This window comes from Thamnophis elegans, chromosome 17 (assembly GCF_009769535.1).
Source record: "Thamnophis elegans isolate rThaEle1 chromosome 17, rThaEle1.pri, whole genome shotgun sequence".
Classification (NCBI taxonomy): domain Eukaryota; kingdom Metazoa; phylum Chordata; class Lepidosauria; order Squamata; family Colubridae; genus Thamnophis; species Thamnophis elegans.
The window spans coordinates 8,820,115-8,843,371 of NC_045557.1; the positions used below are offsets into that span (position 1 = coordinate 8,820,115).

Sequence of the window (23,257 nt, forward strand, 5' to 3'; positions counted from 1 at the left end):
CAGCCTTCCTTGTGGTCCAACCTTCACAGCCATCCATTGCAACTGGGGAAACCACAGCCTTGACTAGACACACTTTTGATTGGCAGGGTGATGTCTCTGCTTTTTAGGATGCTGTCTAGATTTGCCATAACTTTCCTCCCCAGGAACAAGCCTCTTTTAATTCCTTGGCTGCAGTTCCCATCTGCTGTGATCTTGGAGCCCAGGAAAATAAAATCTGTCCCTCCCTCCATTTCTTCCCCATCTATTTGCCAGGAACTGAGCGGGCTGGATACAACAGTGAGTCATGTTATAACTAAATAGATATCAGCATGTATTCCAATGCTGGGAGCGTCTTTTAGCTCATTAAAAGGGGATTTGCACGCCTTTATGTATAGCGTAGGAAGCGATATCAAACTACATTCAGTGGAAGAAACGATGCACAATGTTTAATCTTACAAAAACAAACCAGCCCTTTTCATCCATATATTCTTTTATTCGTCAATTTGCTTTTTTTCAGACGAATCTTAAAAAGCCACGCAACTTGAGAGGGCAAAATTATTTCGAAGCGTTTTCTTTGGCAGAAAAAGCTCTCCGAGTGATGTGCAAAGTTGAGGAAGACACTGATTCTATTCAGAAATCCACGGTTAACCACGACTTTACACAACCCCGTTTTTTTTCCAAATTTGCACAACGTCCTTCTTCTGCTAAGGGGACACAATGTTCTCTCTGTAATTTTTCAGCTGTACAGTAGCTGCCTCTGCGGATTTTTTGAAAAACACATCAAACGCCAGACCAATTTTGACAAACCATTCTTGTTTAATCTCTCCAAGTGGAGATGCTTCCCCCCCCCAACCTCCATTTTTCTAGGGATGTTAATTCAATAAAAACCGACACGTCAAAAAAAAATTTTTTTTATTAGCGCGTAATATGTTTCCCATTAGCCACTCCCCGAAATAAGAGCAAAATAATTATCTTTAAAAAAAAAAACATACACACACGATATAATGTACATGAAAAGAAGATTTCCCTTTTGAAAACACTGAAGGGACACACTTTTAAGTTTTTGCTCTGATATAAACTGGCTCACTTACTAGATCTTTTCAAAAGACAAAGGTCATGTCCCTCTTTGCAATTTTTGCCATCTTCGGAGCCATCTAACCATCATTAGGCCACAATAGGGATAAAGGTACACTTAATATCATGACGACGCTGACGATGTAAGAGGCTATGGTTTAAATCTGGAAGTCCTCTGAGATTCCAAACCTCGACCAAACCAGCATCCCTGTGAAGGAATCTACTGCCTTCTCTAGGAAATCCTTTACAGCATTTCCCAGAATTCTTAGCTAATTTGCCTAAGGACAAGGGGATTCTGGGAGTTGCAGTTCCCACACATCTAAAAGACAAGGACTTTGACGAGACTGATCTAAACTTAGCCAGGAACTGCTGCTAGGGCAGGATTTAGGCCATATGTTTCCCAAAGGAAATTATCGTTTAAACCAGGACTGTCCAATCTTGCCACTTTAAGACCCGTGGACTTCAACTCCCAGAATGCCTCAGCCAACGCGGAGAATTCTGGGAGTTGAAGTCCAGAAGTCTTCAAAGTTGCACATCCCTGGTTTAAAACCTTCCCTTGAGCGAATCACAGTACAGGTAACGGCTATATACGGATGTTTTTCTCACCCCCCTGGGAAAAAAAACAGCTTTAGTTGAAAAAAAAGCAGCTAATATTCACTAAGCGGAACGAATGAGAGGTAGAGACCGAGTAACCAGAGTTACTCCGTAGTTCCCTTTCTAATTCAGAGTAACCACTTTTCTGTTTACATGCAGAGTGGTGAACAGTCTGAATTCTATTTTTATTCAAATGCCAAATGAAATCGGATCAGTGCTACTTAAAGCTGTCCAATCCCCCTTCTGGCTGAACCCAGAAAAGTTATCCCATAATATGAGACCCAGCCCTGTTCTTTATGCCAAGGTGCTTTTCCAATGTATTCTGGGCCCTCTTCATTTTCAGTTCACCTGAGGATTTCTGCTTTCACCCTTTTTCAAACTGTTTCAGCCCAGCCTACCATGTAAGGGAGAACGAGGCATGTAGAATTAGCTCTGCTCTGAATTATCTAATATCTTCTGGATCTCCAGCAAAATGAGACAAATTTAAGGAGTTACAATAGAATCACACAGTTGGAAGGGACCTTGGAGGTCTTCTAGTCCAACCCCCTGCTTAGGCAGGAAACCCTACACCACTTCAGACAAATGGTTATCCAACATCTTCTTAAAAACTTCCAGTGTTGGAGCATTCACAACTTCTGGAGGCAACTTCTGTTCCACTGATTAATTGTTCTGACTGTCAGGAAATTTCTCCTTAATTCTAAGTTGCTTCTCTCCTTGATTAGTTTCCACCCATTGCTTCTTGTTCTACCCTCAGGTGCCTTGGAGAATAGTTTGACTCCCTCTTCTTTGGGGCGGTCCCTGTTATCACAATTAATTCTTCCCTTCCTTCCTGGAAAAGTTAAGACTTGTTTCCTTCCCCCCCTCCTCCTCCAAAAAACCCGGTCCCTTTTTGTCATCCAAGTTACTAGTCCTGTAGGTTCGGCAATACATTCCAGGGTGCCAAATAACGCAAACAAGGGAGGAAACAAGAGAATGTGGATTGCTTTGATACTAAAAACTATCCCGAAGTATTTTTTCTCTCTCTCTTCGGCAGGCCCTCCAGTCATGTATGCAACCGAGTCCATCACAAAATAATAAATGCTGAATTAAAAAAAACAAAACGGAGCAGAATAAAATCACACTTTCCATCACGAGAAGCTGCCCGATGAAGTGGCCTAAAAAATTGTTTGCCAAACATTTTGCAGAAGTGCCAATTGCAAAAATCCAGAATCTTTCTTTCCCAATACATTCAGATGTCTGCAGAAAAAAACAAACCATAATGTCGCCTTCTTTAAAGGTAAAGCTTTCCCTCGCATATACGTGCTAGTCGTTCCCGACTCTAGGGGGCGGTGCTCATCTCCGTTTCAAAGCCGAAGAGCCAGCGCTGTTCGAAGACGTCTCCGTGGTCATGTGGCCAGCATGACTCAATGCCGAAGGCGCATAGAACGCTGTTATCTTCCCACCAAAGGTGGTTCCTATTTTTCTACTTTCATTTTTTACCTGCTTTCGAACTGCTACGTTGGCAGAAGCTGGGACAAGTCACGGGAGCTCACTCCGTTACACGGCGCTAGGGATTTGCACCGCTGAACTGCCGATCTTTTTGATTGACAAGCTCAGTGTCTTTAACCGCTGAGCCACCTGTTTGCCTAGCTGCCACAAGGAGGGGGGGTTGGGGGAAAATCATGCCAGGGGAATCCGTTCGCTACCCATGGAGCCTTCAAGAGAGACAGAGGCCAAACCTTTGCAATCTTGATGCGCTTGCCGGGTGTTGGAGGGGCAGGAGGGAGGCCATCAAAGGAGCAGCTTGAGGAGGAAGGAGAGGGCTGCCCCGCAGGAGAGTCCCAATGCCAGGAAAAAGGTCATGATGGCCCCCGCCAGCTCGCTCTCTTCCGGCTGGACCTGCCTGGGGGAGAGAATTAAGGCCCAGATTTAAAGGTCATAGAAGTGAGTCAATCCTTTCCTTCCCTCCCTCTTTTTCTTTCTTCTGTCTCTTCCTCCCTCCTTCCATTCTTTTTTTCCCTTCCTTCATCTCTCCCTCGCTTTTTCTTCCTTCTCTATCTTTTCCTTCCTTCCTCCATCCCTTTTTCTATCTTCTTTCCTTCCCTCCATCTTTTTCTCTCTTCCATCCCTCCCTCATTCTTCCTTCTCTATCTTTCCCCTTCCTTCTCTCCCTCCCTGTTTCTTCCTTCCTTCCCTCCCTTTTTCTTTCCTCTATCTTTTCCTCCCTCCCTCTTCCTTCCCTTCATCTTTTTCTTTCTTTATCTCTCCCTCACTTTTTCTTCCTTCTCTATCGTTTCCTTCTTTCCTCCTTTTCTTTTTCTTTCTTCTTTCCTTCCCTTCTTTTCTTTTTCTTTCTTCCATCCCTCCTTCATTCTTTCTTTCTTCCTTCTCTATCTTTTCCCTTCTTTTCTTCTTCTTCTTTTTTTTGTTAGACTTATATACCGCTTCATAGGGCTTTCAGCCATCCCTAAGCGGTTTACAGAGTCAGCATATTGCCCCCAACAACAATCCGGGTCCTCATTTTACCCACCTCGGAAGGATGGAAGGCTGAGTCAACCTTGAGCCAGTGAGATTTGAACAGCCGAACTGCAGAACTGCAGTCAGCTGAAGTAGCCTGCAGTGCTGCATTTAACCACTGCGCCACCTCGGCTCCCTTCCTTCCTTCCTTCTCTCCCTCCCTGTTTCTCTTTCCCCTCTCCTCCCTCCCTCCTTTTTTCTTCCTTCTTTCCCTCCATCTTTTTCTTTCTTCTATCCTTTTCTTTCTTCCATCCCTCCCTCATTCCCTCTTTCTTCCTTCTCTATCTTTTCTTCCTTCCTTCTCTTCCCTTCCTCTACCCAACTCCAGCTTATACTGGGTAGCTCGGAAGTGGCATTTGCCACTTCCTGCCGGCTTCCCCACTGAATGACTGTGGGAAGCCAGAAGGAAATCACGTCGCTGACTAAAGCTGTGATTCGGTTAACAATGGCAACCAGAACTACAGCGACTGCCGTCACTAAGGGGGACACTAAACTTTACAACCATATTGCTTAGGGACAGAAATTCCAATCCCAATTGCTGTTATAAGTCAAGGACTATCTGTAATCACAACATCCGATAACACAGCAAACACCAAACTTCACAACTGGGACACCCATCTGCCTCATCGCAAAGCCAGGTTTTTAAAGATTTCTGGAACATTTTTGGGATGGGAACCCCAATCTTCTGGGGAAGGACCTAATTCCAGAGGGCAGGCACTGCTTCAAAGAAAGGATGCGGAATTATGGATTGTAGACAGCAACGTATAGAATCACCGGACTGGAAGGGACCTCAGAGGTCTTCTAGTCCAACCCCCTGCTCAAGCAGGAGACTCTAGACCAGCGTTTCTCCCTCTGGGCAGTTTTCCAGATGGGTGGACTTCAACTCCCAGAATTCCCCAGCCAGCAATTGTTGTTTGGGAAATTCTGGGAGTTGAAGTCCTCCCACCTGGAAAACTGCCAAGGTTGTGAAACATTGATTCCAGAGAAATGGCTGTCCGATCTTAAAACCCTGCAGGGATGGAGCTCCCACGACTTCTGGAGGCAAGTAGTTCCGCTGGTTAATTATTCTTACTGTCAGGAAATTTCTCCTCAGTTCTACGTTGCTTCTCTCCTTGATTAGTTTCCACCCATTGCTTCTTCTCCTGTCCTCAGGTGCTTTGGAGAATAGCTTGACTCCCTCTTCTTTGCGGCAGCCCCTGAGATATTGGAACACTGCTATCATGTCTCCCCTGGTCTTTCTTTTCATTAAACTAGACGTACCCAGTTCCTGCAACTGTTCTTCATATGTTTTAGCCTCCAGTCCCCTAATCCTCTTTGTTGCTCTTCTCTGCACTCTTTCCAGAGTCTCCACATCTTTTTTACATTGTGGCGACCAAAACTGGATGCAGGATTCCAAGTATGGCCTTATAAAGGGCTTATAAAGTGGTACTAACACTTCACGTGATTTGATTCTATCCCTCTGTTGATGCAGCCTAGAACTGTGTTGGCTTTTTTGGCAGCTGCTGCACACGGCTGGCTCCTATTTAAATGGTTCTCCATTAGGACTCCAAGATCCCTTTCACAATTGCTACTATTGAGCAAGGTACCACCTATACTGTACCTGTGGATTTCGGTTTCCTTGCCTAAGTGTAGAGCCTCACTTTTTTCCACCATTTTTATTTATTTATTTATTTATTTACTTGTCAACAATTTATTTACTTGTCAACAAGGGTGCTGCCCCAAAGAAGAGGGAGTCAAGCTATTCTCCAAAGCACCGGAGGGTAGGACAAGAAGCAATGGGTGGAATGGGATGTAAACTTTAAACAGTGATTTGGAAAGGAGGATTAGAAAACTTTGTTATCAAATATTATGGATGTTTAGCTAATTGGAAAGATTACAGGCTGATAGATGAAAGTGTTTAATCTAAAACTAGTTGGACTTAGTGAAATTTAGTGACAGTAGATATGGTTAAATAAAGAACTGAAAATGATAATAATGTATACATATGTATTGGTATAACAAGTAGTAATTGGATATGAATATTGAATGGTGCCTATGAAAGGAAGGTGAGAAATAGTTTGGTTACATATATTAATGAAAAGTTTAATATATTAATCTTACATAGATTACATTAATCTATACATAGATTAATGGAAAAAAATGAATTATGATAATGGATATAGTCAAATAAAGGAGAGATAATAATAACAATGTATATATAGGTATGGGTACAACATGGGGAAATTGGATGTAAATTGCAAACAATGATTTGGAAAGGAAGATTTGAAACCTTTGTTACTAAATGTTATTGATGTTTAGCTAGAAAAGGCCATAGGGAATAGTGTTATTGGGATACTAGAAATAGCAAATGAGATGCCAGTATGTGATTATGTCTTGAGTTTTGGTATGTTTTATGATGAAGGACGTTTAAACAGTTATAGTCAAACGAGAAGGGGGGGTAGGATGATGGTAATAGGTACAAATATATTTGATTTAAAATGCTAGAATTAATATGAATCATGGGTGACTGTGAAAGAAATGCACGAAAATTTATTGTAACCAACTGATACACTTTCTACAGTATGTAAAGAAAGAGGATTTTTTGTGTTGTGTCTGTTTTGAAAACTAAAAATAAAAAAATAAAAAAAGAAGCAATGGGTGGAAACTAATCAAGGAGAGAAGCAACTTGGAACTAAGGAGAAATTTCCTGACAGTGAGGACAATTAATCAGTGGAACAGAATTTGCCTCCAGAAGTTGTGAATGCCCCAACACTGGAAGTCTTTAAGAAGATATTGGATAGCCATTTGTCTGAAGTGGTGTAGGGTTTCCTGTGTAGGCAGGGGGTTGGACTAGAAGACCTCCAAGGTCCCTTCAAACTCTATTCTATTCTTAAGTGTAAGGAAACAAGTATGGAGGAACAAAGCTACTCACTTGGGGGCCAGGCACATGGTGAGGGAGACGAAGTAGCCGTTGGACAGAGAAAAAACCACCATCAGGACCACAAACCAGGCGTCGTGGTGGAACAGCACAGGCCACGCACTCTGTCTCTGGATGTTGCACAGAAGGAACATGGGGATGAGGAAGACTCGGAGTCCCACCGCGGCGGGAAGGAGACGAAGGTGCTTCTGTGGCTGGCGAGAGAAAAAAACCCAGTTTCAACAAAGCTTGTACATAAAACACCCGTTTATTTATACCCCGCCTTTATTTTTACGAATAACTCAGGACGGCAAACATATCCAATACAGCTTCTTCCCCCTATTTTTCCCCCTATTAACAACAGCCCTGTGAGGCGGGTTGGGATGAGAAAGAGAGGGACTGGCCCATGTCATCCAGCTGGTTTGGATGCCTAAGGCGGGATTTGAACTCGCGGTCTCCTTGTGATTGGCTCAAAGTCACCCAGTTGGTTTTCGTAACTAAGGCTAGAACTAACCGTCTGCTGGTGATTGGCCCAAAGTCACGCAGCCGGCTTTCCTGCCTAAAGTGGGACTAGAACTCACCTTCTCCTGGTGATGGGCCCCAAATCACACAGGTGTCTTTTGTAGCTGAGGTGAGACTAGAACTCACCGTCTCCTGGTGACTGACCCAAAATCACCCAGGTCTCTTTGTGTCTAAGGAGGGACTAGAACTCAGTCTCCTGGCGACTGGCCCAAAATCACCCAGATGTCTTTGTGTCTAAGGAAGGACTAGAACTCAGAGTCTCCTAGCGACTGGCCCCAAATCACCCAGGTCTCTTTGTGTCTAAGGAGGGACTAGAACTCACAGTCTCCTGGTGACTGGCCCATAATCACCCAGCTGGCTTCCATGGGTAAAGTGGGACTAGAACTCACAGTCTCCTAATTTCTAGCGTGGTGCCTCAACCAGGAAAACAAACTTTTAATTTCTTATCCCCTTAACCCTAAACTGTAAGGGAGCTTAAAAAAAACTGAGCCCCAAATTTCTGCTGCTAAGCGAGACAGTTGTTAAGGGAGCTTTGCCCCATTTCAGGACTGTTCTTGCCACAGCCGTTAAGTGAATCGCCGCAGCTGTGAAGTTAGTCGCAGGGTTCGTTAAACGAATCCGGCTTCCCGCGTTGACTCTGCGGGTCAGCAGGTCACCAAAGGTGATTCCCCTGCCCCTGGGATGCGGCGACTGTCGTAAATACAAGTCAGTTTCCAAGCATTCGAACTCTGATCACGTAAGGGTGCTTGCAGGAGTCGTAAGGGTGAAAAAAGTCACTTGTCGCAGGGCGGTTGTAACTTCGACCGTGACCCAACAAAAGCGCGCACAACAAAAGCGTGTCGCTAAAACCACGACGTCATCAACACGCCGACAACAGCGCGTCGACAGAAGGGCGATTTAAGTTAAGGTAAGGGTTAGGTTTAGGGTTAGGTTTAGGGTTAGCGTTATGTTTAGGGTTAGGGTTAGGTTTAGGTTTACAGCGCCCTTCTGTCGGCGTGCTGTTGTCAGCGTGTTGATGATGTCGTGGTTTTAGCGACACGGTTCGGGTCGCTCATTCATCGGCGCAGTTCAGAACTCGCGGTTTTATCACTGCAATTTAATCGGCTGCGCTTTTGTCGGTCGCCCTTTTGTCGGTGAACCAACTTCGGCCACTAAATGAACGGTTATAAGTCGAGGATTACCTGTAGACCTGCCCCTGATCTCCCCAACCCACCCCGATTCCTTTAAGACGATGTCTGATCATCCCCTCCATGGGAAACAGCATAGATGAGAAATCTATTCCACTTCTGTAGCGCCAAATTGCTGGAAATGTCATCATAAATTAAGCACGTACTACCCTATGTGGCGGTCGTGGCAAAAAAACCAAAATAATATTGGCGGAAAATTCAAAGGTAGCTCATAGAGATAACCGAAGAGGAAATAGGATTCACACCAGAATTATTTCTTTTGGGAATCATAAACAATAAATATAACAAGGAGGTTATTTAATTATATTAATTACATATTATTAAGGCAACAAAAATGGTCTTTGCCCAAAACTGGAAAAACAGGGAGATTCCACAAGAAGAGGAAATAATTAGGAAAATTCTGACTTGTGTTAAAATGGATAAATTGACGTGGGAATTGAAGCATAAAGGCAAATCAGAATATTATAAGGTCTGGGACAAATATTATCGATGATTGGAACAAAAAAGGAATTAGCAAAGACTTAGGTTTATAGAATGGAGATTAGAATTACGTATGAAACTATAACTGGGAAAAATGTATATAAATAAAGCAACATGGTTGGAAATACGATATTTTTATATTTGTGAATACTGAATAATAGACCACATGTCAATAAGCCTGGTGGTTTATAATGCACAACTTTATATCTTAGTATGTGTGACGAAGACTTTTGCTAGGAGGGTTGCACTGTGGCCGATGTTTTAATTTGTGTTCAATAGAAAACATTAAAAATAAAATAAAATGTATCCCACTGCTGCCACCAATTGCTCACCCAGAGGAAGTAGGAAGTCGAACTGCGGCCCAACCAGTCCATCACGTTGAAGAGCAGGAAGCAGCAAACAGGAGTGAAGAATTTCTCTAAAGGGGGGGACGGGGGGAACCCAGAGAAGAGTTAGACCTTGTCTTGTGAGTCAAGTCAACTTGACACTCTCTTGAGAGGCCCCTATCTCTTTTCTGGTGCCTTTCGGTACGTAGCCTTGGGAAAACAAAGTTTTATCTTGTCCTGTTTACTTCACACATTCTGTAGTTAGTAAAAGCACAATAGCCCTACACATATTAGGCAGAGAATATAATGGATTGTACATTTAAGACTGCAAAAGAATACAAAATCAACCTTTTAATGTTTTTATAAAAGAGTAACTTCATGCCATTTCCTTCAATCCTCACTTCTTCTCTTCTCGGTAACTTACTCTTTTATACCTACAATAATTCATAATGTCCTGACTTCTCCTAAGTTTCATATGGAAGCAAATTTTTGGCATTTGGAGTTCTCCATCCCCTGCTTCCCCACTTTCATTATCAGCATAGATTCTTTCTTTCCGTTTGCGATTGATGTAGTTATTAAGGTCCTGATGCTCATACTCCCTTTTTATTAACATTTGTACGAGAGGAATCAAGCATGGTAAAAACATGAGAGCTCGGGATGCTAATACGGCAAATCTTGCTAAATCTTTCCAATTTGAAAGCCACCCACCAAACCAATCATTGAGCATGAGTGCACCTCCCGCCAGCCAGCTGATTTTCAGGTCTCTGACGTGTACGTGGGAGACACACACATGCACGGGGGGGGTGTCACTCAAGCATGCACTGGGAGTGAGGGGAGCATGGGGAGGGCGGCACGCCCCCTGTGCCCCATTTCTGCTCCCAGGAGGCTGCAGGGAGGCCTGCTAGGGCTTCACCTTCCCACGGCCCGTTTTTGGTTCCAGGAGGCTTCAGGGAGGCCTGCTAGGACCAAAACGGGCCAACAGGGGGCGGGGTTCGCCTTCCCACAGCCTGTTTTTGGTTCCAGGAGGCTTCAGGGAGGCCTGCTAGGACCAAAACGGGCCAACAGGGGGCGGGGTTCGCCTTCCCACAGCCTGTTTTTGGTTCCAGGAGGCTTCAGGGAGGCCTGCTAGGACCAAAACGGGCCAACAGGGGGCGGGGTTCGCCTTCCCACAGCCTGTTTTTGGTTCCAGGAGGCTTCAGGGAGACCACCCTCACTCCCTACTGGCGCTGATGATGTTACCTAGTTGGGTCATGAAAAGTCTTCAAGGAAACAACCAAGGACTCCACAGTCCTCCCCTTTTAGCAAACGGATGATGTTCCCTAGTAAGGTCATGAAATGTCTTGGAAAAAATAATCCAGCTCAGAGAGCCCCAAGGACCCCCCCCTCCTCCACCACCACCACCACTATCTCTTCCTCCTCCCTCCCAAACTTCCCTTCCAGCACTGATATTGTTCCCTAGTTGGGTCCTGAAATGTCTGCAAGAAAACTGAGCTCAGAGACCACCAAGAGCCAATATTTTTCCTCATACCCCTCCTCCTCCACTCCCTTCTAGCATTGATGACGTTACCTAGCTGGGTCACGAAACGTCTGCAAGAAAACCACCAAGCTCAGAGAGCATCAAGACCCCACAGTTGTGGTTCTCCTCCTCCTAGTCTTCCTCTCCTCCTCCTTTCAATCTCAGGGAGAATCAAGAACCCCACAGTCCTCCTCCTCCTCTCTACAAACCCCACTCCCTACTAGCACTGATGGTGTTATCTAGTGGGGTCATGAAACGTCTGTAAGAAAACCACCAAGCTCAGAGAGCGTCAAGGACCCCACAATTCTCTCCTCCTCCTCCTCCATTCTGCAAATCCTACTCCCTTCTAGCACTGATGATGTTACCTAGTTGAGTCATGAAACGTCTGCAAGAAAACCACCAAGGTCAGAGAGCGTCAAGGACCGCCTCGGGGGCGTCTCTTACTTACCACCTGATCTTCAACTTGGAGATGCGTTGAGGAGTGGATCCCCCGCCCCAAATCCCCATCTCATCCCTGTCCCAGCTCCAGCCAAGGCTAACCAGGAACTGTCCCACCCCCCCCTGCACCTGTCATTAAATGACCCATCACTCACGCCAAGACTCATCCCGAGAGGAACTGACGATTCTCGTGGTAATAGCCGGAAACACCGAGAGGGTAATGGAGAAGTCCATAACGATGGAGAGGGCCAGCAGCCAAATCTGAAGCGGGAAAAACAGAATCTGCACTGAGACACGAACCACGTTCAATATCTGGATCACCCTGTGGTCTCTTTTCAAGTAGCATTCAATGGAGCACGGTTCCAGAGCCAACGGAGCCCCAATATAAAGGCAGTCCTTGAAATACGACCACAAGGGAGCCTGGCGTATCTGTCGTAAGGCATGACGGTCGTAAGTCGAGGCAAACGTTTCATCAACCCAATTTTCTGAGTTATTCTGCGGCAGTTGTTAAGTGGAATGTAGCAGTCATTCATTCCAATGGGTGTACTGCCTGGGTCATTTTACATATATATAATAATAGCGATAATGATATTATTTGCTTACATATAATAGTATTCTTCCAATTTCTAGTTTTATTATCTAACCATCGGTAAATCAAATGGTTCTTACCTTCTTGAGCACACCGAAAAGGGAGGGGCTGGGGGCATCCATGCCCACCCCACTCCCCCCGTTCATAATCTCTGGCAGGCAAGCCGAGCCGCCCTGCTCCGCGACTATGGCCTTTCCGTTCTTCACGGGGAGTGGTTCTCCCTTGGAACTGTCTGCCACAAGAGCGGAGCCATCCTCTGAAGAGACATAAAAGCAAAAGCCCATCAAAATCAAACGCCGTTGGTAAAGCTTCTGGTAGTCCTCGACTTACAACGGTGACCATTTAGTGACCGTTCAAAGTCGCAACGCTGAAACAAATGACTTATGACCGTTTTTTTTCACACTTACGACCATGGAAGCCTCCCTCTGGTCATGGGATCGAAATTCAGGCGCTTGGCAATTGGCTCCTATTCATGCCAGATTCACTTTACAACCATGCGGCCAATTTAATAGCTGCAGTGATTCACTTAACAACGATGGGAAGGAAGACAATAAAATGGGGCAAAATTCACAACTATCTTGCTTAGCAACAGAAATCAGGTTCCTATTTATGACGGTAGCAACTGGCTGCTATTTATCCCAGATTCACTTTACAACCATGTGGCCAATTTAATAGCTGCAGTGATTCACTTAACAACGATGGGAAGGAAGACAATAAAATGGGGCAAAATTCACAACTATCTTGCTTAGCTACAGAAATCGGGTTCCTATTTATGATGGTTACCACTGGCTCCGATTTATGACGGGAGCAACTGGCTGCTATTTATCCCAGATTCACTTTACAACCATGTGGCCAATTTAATAGCTGCAGTGATTCACTTAACAACGGTGGGAAGAAAGGTCATAAAATGGGGCAAAATGTACAATTATCTTGCTTAGCAGCAGAAATCGGGGGTCCAATTGTGGTCATATGTTGAGGACTATGCGTAAAACCAAGGATCCTCGAGCGTTGTTGGGGGAAATGGTCTTCAGGTCCCATAACTTTTCAGCTTACAAACTTTCCATAAATCGGAATGCAGGCAAATCTCGGCTTACAAGGATTCATTTAGCGTCCATTCCAAGGCACTGAAAAAAAGTGACTTACAACTGGTCCTCACACTTACAACAATCATAACGTCCCTGGGAACATCCAGGTGCTCGGCAACTGGAATTTATACGTGACAACTACTCGAGTTACAACAGTTGCAACACTTAATGACCGTTTTTGAATGTGGTCACACATTCAACATTCAGTGACAAGCGAAGTCGGTGTGTATGTGGGTGTCAAATTTGTTTGCTGGCCCTGCGATTCACTTACCAACGGCACCGATCTGCTTAACCACCGTGGCAAAGATAGTCATCTAAGTAGGAGGCAACTCGCTTAGCAACTGCTGTGCTTGGCAGAGGAAATTCTGCTCCCAACGGAGGTTGCAAATGGAGGACTAATTTTAAGGGACATCGAAGAGGTTTCTTCTAGGCTCGTTCCCAAATCTACATCTTCCTCTCTCTCACCCCACCCAAAAGCCTATTTATAACTCTGGAATTTTACTTGTTCGGACTGGTGGTGGTGATTGCTGGAATGTCATTTAGGGACAAATCATATGCAATTTGATTTATTTTCTCTCTTTTTTAAACAATATTTTTATTTATTTTTTTGTTACACATTTTTAATTCTTTTTTTTATAAACAAAGTGTTGCATGGGCTTTCCCCTTTAACATATTCTCTTTTGTGTTCAAAAGTTTTATTTCTTTTAAAACAAACATTTCATCATTCCTCAATCAGTAAGACATCGAAGTACAATTTTTTGTATGTCAAAATAATTCTAGTTTACCACCAAATTCTTGTCTAGCCTAATGCATACCCCTCCCTCCCTCCCTCCACCCTCCTCCCCCCGATTTCCCAGAACCCGTACACGGTATGGATTTTTAACAAACACAGTCTAAAATCTATTGGGGAAAAAAATAAAGAAATTAATGACATTCTACATTGACCTTAGCTTCTTCTTGCTGAACTAACTTTAAACAATTTAAATCATTTCTGATCTTAAGCATAGGCTAACTGGAATTTCTTGCTCCCGTATTTATTTTGTATATAATCAATCCGTTTTTTCCCATCTCGTTTATATCTCTCATTTGAGTATAATATATGCCGATATTTTAGCCATCTCGGCTAAGTTTGTAACTTTCAATGTCCATTCTTGAGTTGTAGGCAAGTCTTCCTTCTTCCAGTATTGCGCCACCAACAGTCTTGCTGCCGTTATTAGGTGCAGAATCAAGTTACTCTCTACCACTGTAAAATCAGTACATATACCTAATAAGAATAACTGAGGAGTAAACTTTATCCTTCTTTTAAAGATATTTTGCATAATCCACCATATTTTTATCCAGAATGCCTTAACCTTTTGGCAGGTCCACCATATATGAAAATATGTAGCATCGAGAGAACCACACCTCCAACATTTAGGCTGTACATTCGGATACATAGAAGCCAGCTTTTTAGGATCTAAATGCCATCTATAGAACATCTTATAAAAATTTTCTCTCAGGTTTTGAGCTTGTGTGAATTTCACATTTCTTACCCATATTCTTTCCCATGTATCCAACATTATTGGTTCTTCAATATTTTGAGCCCACTTTATCATACAATCTTTAACTAATTCTGTTTCCGAGTCCATCTGTATTAATACATTATATATCCTCTTTATATGCATTAACATATTCTCATGTGCCTAGTTCACTTCACATCATATTTCTAGTTCGAATTTTATTTCCTTTCAATGTCTTATCCATATCCTTACATGCCCCTTCAAAGTTAACCAAATTTATCATTTCATTCCCATCTGTTATTCTATTTTACTATAAGCAGCAGATATCCTCAAATTCAGTTTTTTTATATCATAAGCATTTCACTAGTTAGTTATCCACAATTAATCTTGTTAGCATAGTTCCCTCCCATCATAATGAGCGTCATACCATTAATAATGTTAACACTTTTCATTTTATTCTGCTAGTAAATCCTTTCTTTCCCTTCCTCCCTTTCTAAGCATTTTCTCTTGGTCGCTCAGAGATTCCACTCTGATTTATTTTCAACCAGGCCTGATGACTCATACTCATTCTCTGTGTACCTAACCCTTTCCCCTTTACGCAGTGTTCAAAATTAAGATTTTAGAAGCAAAAGTTGCAATTAAGAGAACGAGATTCATAGCCTCACATCCTGGAGATAAGATTATACATTCCTGCCATGACAGCAATTCAGGGAGATACGCCTAGCTAATTTTTGTATTATTTCAAAATATTAAGCCAGGCTCTGCAAACGTTTTGTTACGAGACAACAAAACGGAAAACAGAAATGAAATATCTGTCTCTTGGGGGTTTTGCCACTTTCTTTTTCTCTTAGTGCTAACACTGATAAATAATATTATAGCAGGCTTTTAAATCAGGCTCAAAAATGTATACAGGTAAGTCCTCAACTTACGACCAGTGTTGAAGCCCAATATTTCCGCTGCTAAGCAAGACTGATAAGGGAATTTTGCCCCATCTTACGATCTTTCTTGCCACAGTTCTTAAGTGAATCTCTGAAGTTGTTAACTTGGTCAACTGGTTATTAAGTGAATCTGGCTTTCCCATTGGGGAATTCTGGGAGTTGAAGTCCACCCATCTTAAAGCATGCTGGCTGGGGAATTCTGGGAGTTGAAGTCCACCCATGTTAAAGGATGCTGGTTGGGGAATTCTGGGAGTTGAAGTCCACCCATGTTAAAGCAAGATGGCTGGGGAATTCTGGGAGTTGAAGCCCACCTTTATTAAAACCGCCAAGGTTGAGAAACATTGCTTTCAGCCCTCAACTCATATCTGATGTTAGATTTTGGACAATAGGGGTGGGTGGGAAGGGAGCAGTCAAATTCTCTTCGATCAGCCCATTTCTCTTTTGGACTTCATTTCCCAGAATTCTGAGTCCAGCACCGGAAGATCAACAGGCTGGGAATGGCTGGAGACCAATCAGGAGGGATGAAATATCACCCCCACCAGTAGCTCGATTTTTGTACAACTTTCAATTCTCCCTTTTTTTTTTAATATTTATCAAAAAATTCAGATCTCCCACCTGGTGAAAGAAGACCGGCCTTCGTTTCCAGTTCACATCTCAAAATTTCTTGTGGTCTCTTGTCCAGATAGTAACGCGTGAAGGCCTGCAGAGAAAGAAGAGGATCTGATGGTCTCTCAACGCTCACATCAACGGGGCGGATGATCAAAATCAGGTCGCCAAGAATCTTAAGTGTTGTGGCCCGCCAGCGGATCTGGCAGCAGATTCGGAGGTTGGGGAGGAACACGGGCCAGTCCTGGAGTCTGGGGAAGGCCCTGGTGAGGGCTCTGTGTCGGAGGCAGAGAGGGGGCCAGGGCCGTCTGACAGTTATCAGCTGCCTTCGGAGTCGGAGATCAGTGGGGCAGAACAACTGGAGCCTGTTCCCAATGTGCGCATGCGCAGAGTTGCCAGACGTAGGGCACAGCTAAAGAACAGGGGTCGACTTGGGAGTAAGGCCATAGGTGGACGGTGAATGGCCCCTCCAATGGGGAATAAAAGAGGAGCAAAAGGGGAGTGGAGTTTGCAGGAGTTCCATTCATTAGAGTGAAGATCTGTTCCCGACTTCTTGCCAAGAAATTGCTGCTACAGCGTGGAGTTTGGAAGATAAAGGCCTGCAGTTGTGAAATCTCATGAAAGACTGTTAGCCGGGACTTTGGTGGAGAGGAATTCCCTTTAACCTACGTGAAAGAGGTTTTATTGGGGCGAGGAGTCGGCTTCATGATCTTGGGAAGCCAAGGTCAGAATACTAAGGCTCTATTGGATGGAGCTCCACCAGGAAATCCCAGAGCTTGAGAACCAACTTAGAACGTAGAAAATGTTCCCTGGAGAACCAGGGGAATTTTATAAGTACTTTATAAGGCCATACTTAGAATACTGCGGCCAGCTTTGGTCGCCGCAATATAAATAAGATGTGGAGACTCTGGAAAGAGTGCAGAGAAGAGCAACAAAGAGGATTAGGGGACTGGAGGCTAAAACATATGAAGAACGGTTGCAGGCACTGGAGATGTTTAGTTTAATGAAAAGAAAGAATAGGGAAGACATGATAACGATGATAAGGAGCCGAGGTGGCACAGTGGTTGGGGTACTGCAGTACTGCAGTACTGCAGGCCACTTCAGCTGACTGTTCAGCGGTTCTAATCTCACCGGCTCAAGGTTGACTCAGCCTTCCATCCTTCCGAGGTGGGTGAAATGAGGACCCAGACTGTGGGGGCGATATGCTGACTCTGTAAACCGCTTAGAGAGGGCTGAAAGCCCTATGAAGCGGTATATAAGTCGAACTGCTATTACTATAACAATATTCCAAAATTTTTTTGGGGGGGGGGCAAAGGAAAGGAGGGCAACTTATTCTCCAAAGCACCAGAAGGCGGGACAAGAAGCAACAGATGGAAACTAATGAAAGAGAGAAGCAACGTGGAATTAAGGAGAACTTTCTTAACAGTGAGGACAATTAATCAGTGGAACAACTTGCCCCCAGAAGTCGTGGGTGCTCCATCACTGGAGGTTTTCAAGGAGAAACTGGACAACCATGGGTCTGAAATGGTGGAGGGTCTCCTGCTTAAGCAGGGGGCTGGACTAGAAGACCTCCAAGGCCCCTTCCAACTCTGTTATTCTGCTAAGTGGGGCAAAGGATCTTACCTGGTGAGGCAGCAAGAGAAAGCAGGCGATGGAAACTAAGGTCCCAACACAGGGGGTGACGAAATAGATGAGGGCGGACGACCGGAAGCCCAAGCCACCTAAGCAGAAGAGAAAAATGGCGTTTTGGCAGAACAAATCCAGGGCTTCACAACTCTTGAAGCACAGGACACAACCACTATGTTCTCAACAACTGGCTGGTCGAACCTTTAAAAACAGGGGTAGGATTCTCTGCCCGGTTGCTGGGAGGCATGGCTATGGGGGAGCGTGCCCTTCTCGGTCTCCTACACCGGAGTAGCGTTTTCGCCCTCCCCAGGCTCCGGAGGTTTTTGTTGAGCCTCCGGGAGGGCGAAAACAGCCTCCCCCGGGCTCCGGAGGCTCGTTTTTCGCTCTCCCAGAGCCTCCCGCGCAGGCTCTGTACTTACCTGGCATCCAAAACGAGCCGCTGGAGACTCCTAGGAGGGGTGGGACGGTTGGGGGAACAGCCAGTCCTTGCAACTACCCGTTTGACAAACGGGATGTAAAATTAGCAACCGGTTCGGCCAAACCGGTCCGAACCGGCTTAAACCCGTGTGCCAAAAGAGATCCTTCTTGTGGCAGGCAGACAAAAAAAAAGGGCTTTCTATTTGGATATTTCTGGGGATATTTTCAGTTTTGCAGACCGTTCTCCTCTACCCTTTGAACGATTTTCCCCAGCTCTTTCAAACGCGGAGGTGTTTTCCAGACCCACCCCCTCCGATACTCACTGGCCATGGAAAGCACCATGGCAATGGCTGCAAACATTCCCGCCATTCCTTGACCGCTGAGAAAGAGGGTGCTGTATTTCTGCGGAAAAGACCCCAGCAGGCCAAAAAGACTCCCTTGCAGGACGGCACAGAAGGCTGAGGGAAAACAAAAGGAGCACAAAGTCAAGAATGAGACTGTTTTGCGTACATTTGGTCCTCGATTTACAACCATTCATTTAGTGACCGTTCGAAGTAACAACGGCCCTGGGAAAAGTGAACTCCTGGCCGTGTTTCACACTTACAACTGATGCAGCGCCCTGCAGTCATGCCATCAAAACTGAGACGCTTGGCCACTGATTCGTATTTATGACGGTTGCAGTGATCCCCTTTTGTGACCTTCTTGACAAGCCAAGAATCTGGGAAGCCAGATTCACTTAACAACCAGGTTCCTAACTGAACCACGGCAGCGATTCACTTAATGAGTGCGGCGAGGAAGGTTGCGAAACGGGGCAAAATTCACTTAACCACTGCCTCGCTTAATGACAGAGGTTTTGGACTCAGTTGTGGTCACAAGTCGAGGACTACTTGTATCTCAATCCCCATTAATCTGGATGAAAATAAAATATATTGCTGATAATAATCTCCTTTTGAGCTGATCTATAAGTCCGTGTTTCTCAACTTCAGCATTTTTTAAGACATGCGGACTTCGATTCCCAGAATTCCCCAGCCAACATGGCTGACTGGGGATTTCTGGGAGTTGAAGTCCACATAGCTTGGAGGGTGGAAATGCCCCAAGATTCAGCTTCTAACACTCTCCCACCCACACTTGCATGCTGGCTAAGGATTCTGGGAGTTGAAGTCCAATGGATTTTGAGGAGACCAGGATTCAAGTCCTCGAGTTCACAACAACCCTGAGAGGTAGCTTAACCAGAGGGGGTTTTTTGGGGCGGGGGGGGGGGGGGAGGATGAGGATTTGAAATGAGTTCCCTGACAATGCTCAAAATGTCAGAGATGTAAACCGAGAGGAATTAGATGGTCCTTGGTGTGTTTTCTGTGGTTGGTGGTTTTTCTTGCAGACGTTTCATTACCAAGCTAGGTAACCTCATCAGGGTTAAGGAGGAATTAACCAGAGCCAACTCACAGTTAATGAACCAGACGCTTGCCATGGTGATGGAGAAGAAACTCTGGGGTGACATCGTCACCGTAACCAGGATTGCGGTCAGCACAAAGAGGAACAGGATCCCAGTCAGGCTGCCCAGAATGCGCACTTTGTCCGAAATGCTTTCCAAGGGAGAGAAAAGGATATTATATGAATATTAATTTGTTGTGAATTCTGCTCATTCACCTCCAGCCAAGTCTTTCGAGGGAGGATTTACAGTCACAGATCTTATCTGCAAAACTTGGGAAGGAGCCTTTCGCTCCTCTTTTAATCCCTCTGGGAGGGGCCATTCACCGTCCACCTGTGGCCTTCCTCCCAAGTCGACCCCTGTTTTTCAGCTGTTCCCTTCGTCTGGCAACTCTGCGCATGCGCACACTGGGAACAGGCTCCAGCTGTTCCTCTGCCTCACTGATGTCTGACTCAGAAGGCAGCTGATAACTGTCAGACGGCCCTGGACCCCTCTCTGCCTCCGACACAGAGCCCTCCTCAGAGCCTTCCCCAGACTCCAGGACTGGCCCAGGTTCCTCCCCAACTCTCCTCACTGCCCAAATCTGCTGCCAGCTGAGCTGGCCACTGGTGGGCCATAACAGTAATGCTGGCTACAGACATTCACGGGAGACCCCTCCCTTGAAGCTGGGAAAAAAGGAAGGCGTGAAGGTATTTATTTATTTGTATCTCGCCTTTTTATTTTTACAAATAACTCCAGGCAGCAATCATATCCGACACACCTTCCTCTTCTTATTTTCTCCACAACAACAGCAGCAGCAACAACAACAACCTTGGGAGTTGTGAGTCAGCCCCGTCCCTTCCCTTCGAACCCTTCCAGGCCTGCAAGCAAGGCCCTTGCAGTGAGCAAGGATATGCATTCAATTTTGCAGCTATTAAGATTGTTGGCCAAGCAGGGACAAAAACAGCCAGGGAAATGATTGAAGCCTGGGAAATGGGCCCCGCATTGGTCAACAGCTTATCAAGTACTTGGGAGCTGAACAGAAGGAAACAGCAACCAACGACTTAATAGCCGGCTATCCACATGCCAATCATTAACACACTACAGGTATCACATAAATACTACACACGGTTTTAACGCACATTCTGCTAAAGAGAATCTCCAGCACCAGTCCGAAAGCTCGGAAGACTAAACCTCTGGTCCCTGTAACCCAAGGATGTCGAACTCAAGGTCCGGGAACTGGCCCGCGGTGCCTTTGCCAGCAAAAACAGAGCTTGGGAGAGCCACCTGCACCTCTCCCAAGATCCATTTTTACTGGCAGAGGGTTGCAAGAGGCTTTTGCAACTGAAAACGGAGCTCGGGAGCCCGTTTTCTCTGGCAAAGCACTCAGGTCACAGCGGGCGCCCCCCCCCGCACAAATGATGTCAAGCTGGCCACGCCCAACCCACCCACCCACCCCCAAGGTAAAGCACAACCCTGATGGGCCCTCAATGAAATCGAGTTTGACACCCCTGCTGCAACCGATCCAGATCGGATCCTGCAAGGCCCTTCTCATTGAGCAGAAGGATTGGGCTCAAAAAAGAGAAACGTGGGAAGAGGCAAGCCAAATGAAGAGAGAAAAGCAACCCAAACATAGAGAGAGAGAGAGAAAAAAAAACGTGTCTCACCATCGGTAGAGGATGGAGTTGAGAAAGGTGAAAAGCAGCAAAGGCAACTGAGAAAGGAGGGTCAGCCAGTTACTGAAGCTGAATTCGTCTTCGCAGGTAGACACCGGCTGGGGGTTCAAGGCTGTCCGATTCTCAGTCGCCTCCCACCCGGCAGAGCAGTTCCCCCTGAGCCTTTCCTTGAAATACTGGCGGGAGATAAAGCGTTTAATTAGAAACATTCCAAGAAACATCCCATGTGTCACAACGTCCATTGTGCAGTGTCGCTGCTCCATGGACCCCGAGGATGTAACAGATTAACTAGGTTTAAACAAACCTAGTTTGATTTACCTTCCTGACCCCCTCCACCCAGCAAAACAAATTTCATTAGGGGGGAAAAAATGGAGAGTCGGGAAATGAATTGAATGGGACCTTAGAGGTCATCTGTCCCAACCTAATCAGGCCTATCCTTCATATAAAGAGCGACACCTTTCCATCCCACCATTCCTGGCCGGTTCCTACAGATAGTCCTCGATTAAGACCAGAATTTCCGTTGCTAAGGGAGACAGTTGTTAAGTGAATGGTGACCAATTTTACGCCCTGGTAAATAGACGCCGCTTGCCAAGCGCCCGAATTTTGATCGCCTAGCGGTGGAGGTGCTGTGACCGTTGTAAGTCTGAGGACCGGTTGTAAGTCACATCCGTCCGTACCGTTACAACTTTGAATAGTCACGAAATGGATGGTAAAGGATGAGCTCTTATTAAAGCACTTATCCAGGCAGTCCTCGGATTACAATAATTCATTTAGTGACTGTTCACTAAATTCAGATGCTTGGCCACTGATTGATACTTATGACCATTACGGTGTCCCTTTTGCGACCTTCCCGACAATCGAAATCAATGGGGAAGCCAGACTCACTTAACAACCATGTGACTAACCTATCCGTGGCAAAGATTCACTTAACGGCCACGGGCAAGAGAAGGTCGTAAAACGGGGCAAACTCACTTAACAACTGTCTCGCTTAGCGACAGACACATTGGGCTCAATTGTGGCTGTAAGTTGAGGACGATCTGTAATCGTCACTAAACGAGGATCAGGAGAAAAAAAGGACATAAAGCGGAGCGACTCACCGGAATGGCTGTGATGAAAAAATTCCACGGAAGAAGAGTCCCTAATCCCAGGAGAAAAAATATGATTCCCACGAAGTGGAACCTGGAAGGAGAGAAGCCCATCAGATCACCAGATCCTGGCTCTGCCCACTGCACCACACAGCCTCGTTCATCCGGATTCCCATACACCAAGCTAGAAACCGCAATTTGCAAAGGACCGTTGGCCAACGGATTGTACTGATGCAGCGTGACCCCAATAAACCATGGTTACGATATGGCTTAAGGCATAAACCCGCACACACATGGCGTTGCTGGTTCCAGGAGCCAGGATTATCTACTGAATAATTGGAATAGAGTTCTGGATTGTATTGTATTGTATTGTATTGCACTGCATTGCATTGGAATGGAAAAGAACAGAACAGAACAAAGTGGGATTCTGAATAGGATAGGATAGAATTCAGAATAGAATATAATTCAGTATAAAATATAATTCAGAATAGACTAGAATAGGATTCAGAATAGTATAGAATAGGATTCTGTTGTGGCCCAGCAGGTGCTGTTGGAGCTGCCACCAGACTCCGACAGCGAGGGGCCCTCTGAGTCGGCTCTGGAGGACCCTAGGCAGGGTTCCGACTCCGAGCAGGGCGCAGAGGCTGGTTGGCCACCAGGAGGCACCTGAGCCTTGAACCAGTGGGGAGGAGACAAGGGAGAGTGAGCCGGAGACCAGTAGTGAGTTGTTCCTGGATGCACGCCATCAAAGAGCTACTAGGTGTCAGGAACAATTACGCAATTACAGGAGGTGATTGCACTCAGCTGGTGGTCATTAGGC

General features: G+C 45.3%; 1 protein-coding gene across 1 annotated transcript; it reads right to left on the reverse strand.

The window, feature by feature from the left end:
* Positions 1-3,205: 3,205 nt before the first annotated feature.
* Positions 3,206-22,551, reverse strand: SLC29A2 (solute carrier family 29 member 2). Its single transcript, XM_032234308.1, has 11 exons — positions 22,450-22,551; positions 21,344-21,528; positions 19,712-19,851; positions 18,592-18,726; positions 17,849-17,946; positions 16,235-16,319; positions 12,178-12,353; positions 11,664-11,769; positions 9,561-9,646; positions 7,055-7,254; positions 3,206-3,529 (listed from the first exon to the last, which is right to left on the reverse strand). The coding sequence occupies exons 1-11, from the start codon at positions 22,549-22,551 to the stop codon at positions 3,418-3,420; spliced, it is 1,425 nt and encodes a 474-aa protein (XP_032090199.1). The 3' UTR covers positions 3,206-3,417.
* Positions 22,552-23,257: the final 706 nt, after the last annotated feature.

What these genes read in the sequence shown, in the direction of transcription:
- SLC29A2 (XM_032234308.1), bottom strand. Translation starts at nt 22,551, where the DNA reads ATGGGCTTCTCTCCTTCCAGGTTCCACTTCGTGGGAATCATATTTTTT. An exon ending in TTCTCTTGCTGCCTCACCAG is followed by an intron (nt 16,320 to 17,848) that starts GTAAGATCCTTT and finishes CTTTCTCTGCAG; the next exon opens with GCCTTCACGCGTTACTATCT. An exon ending in TTTTCGGTGTGCTCAAGAAG is followed by an intron (nt 11,770 to 12,177) that starts GTAAGAACCATT and finishes TTCCCGCTTCAG; the next exon opens with ATTTGGCTGCTGGCCCTCTC.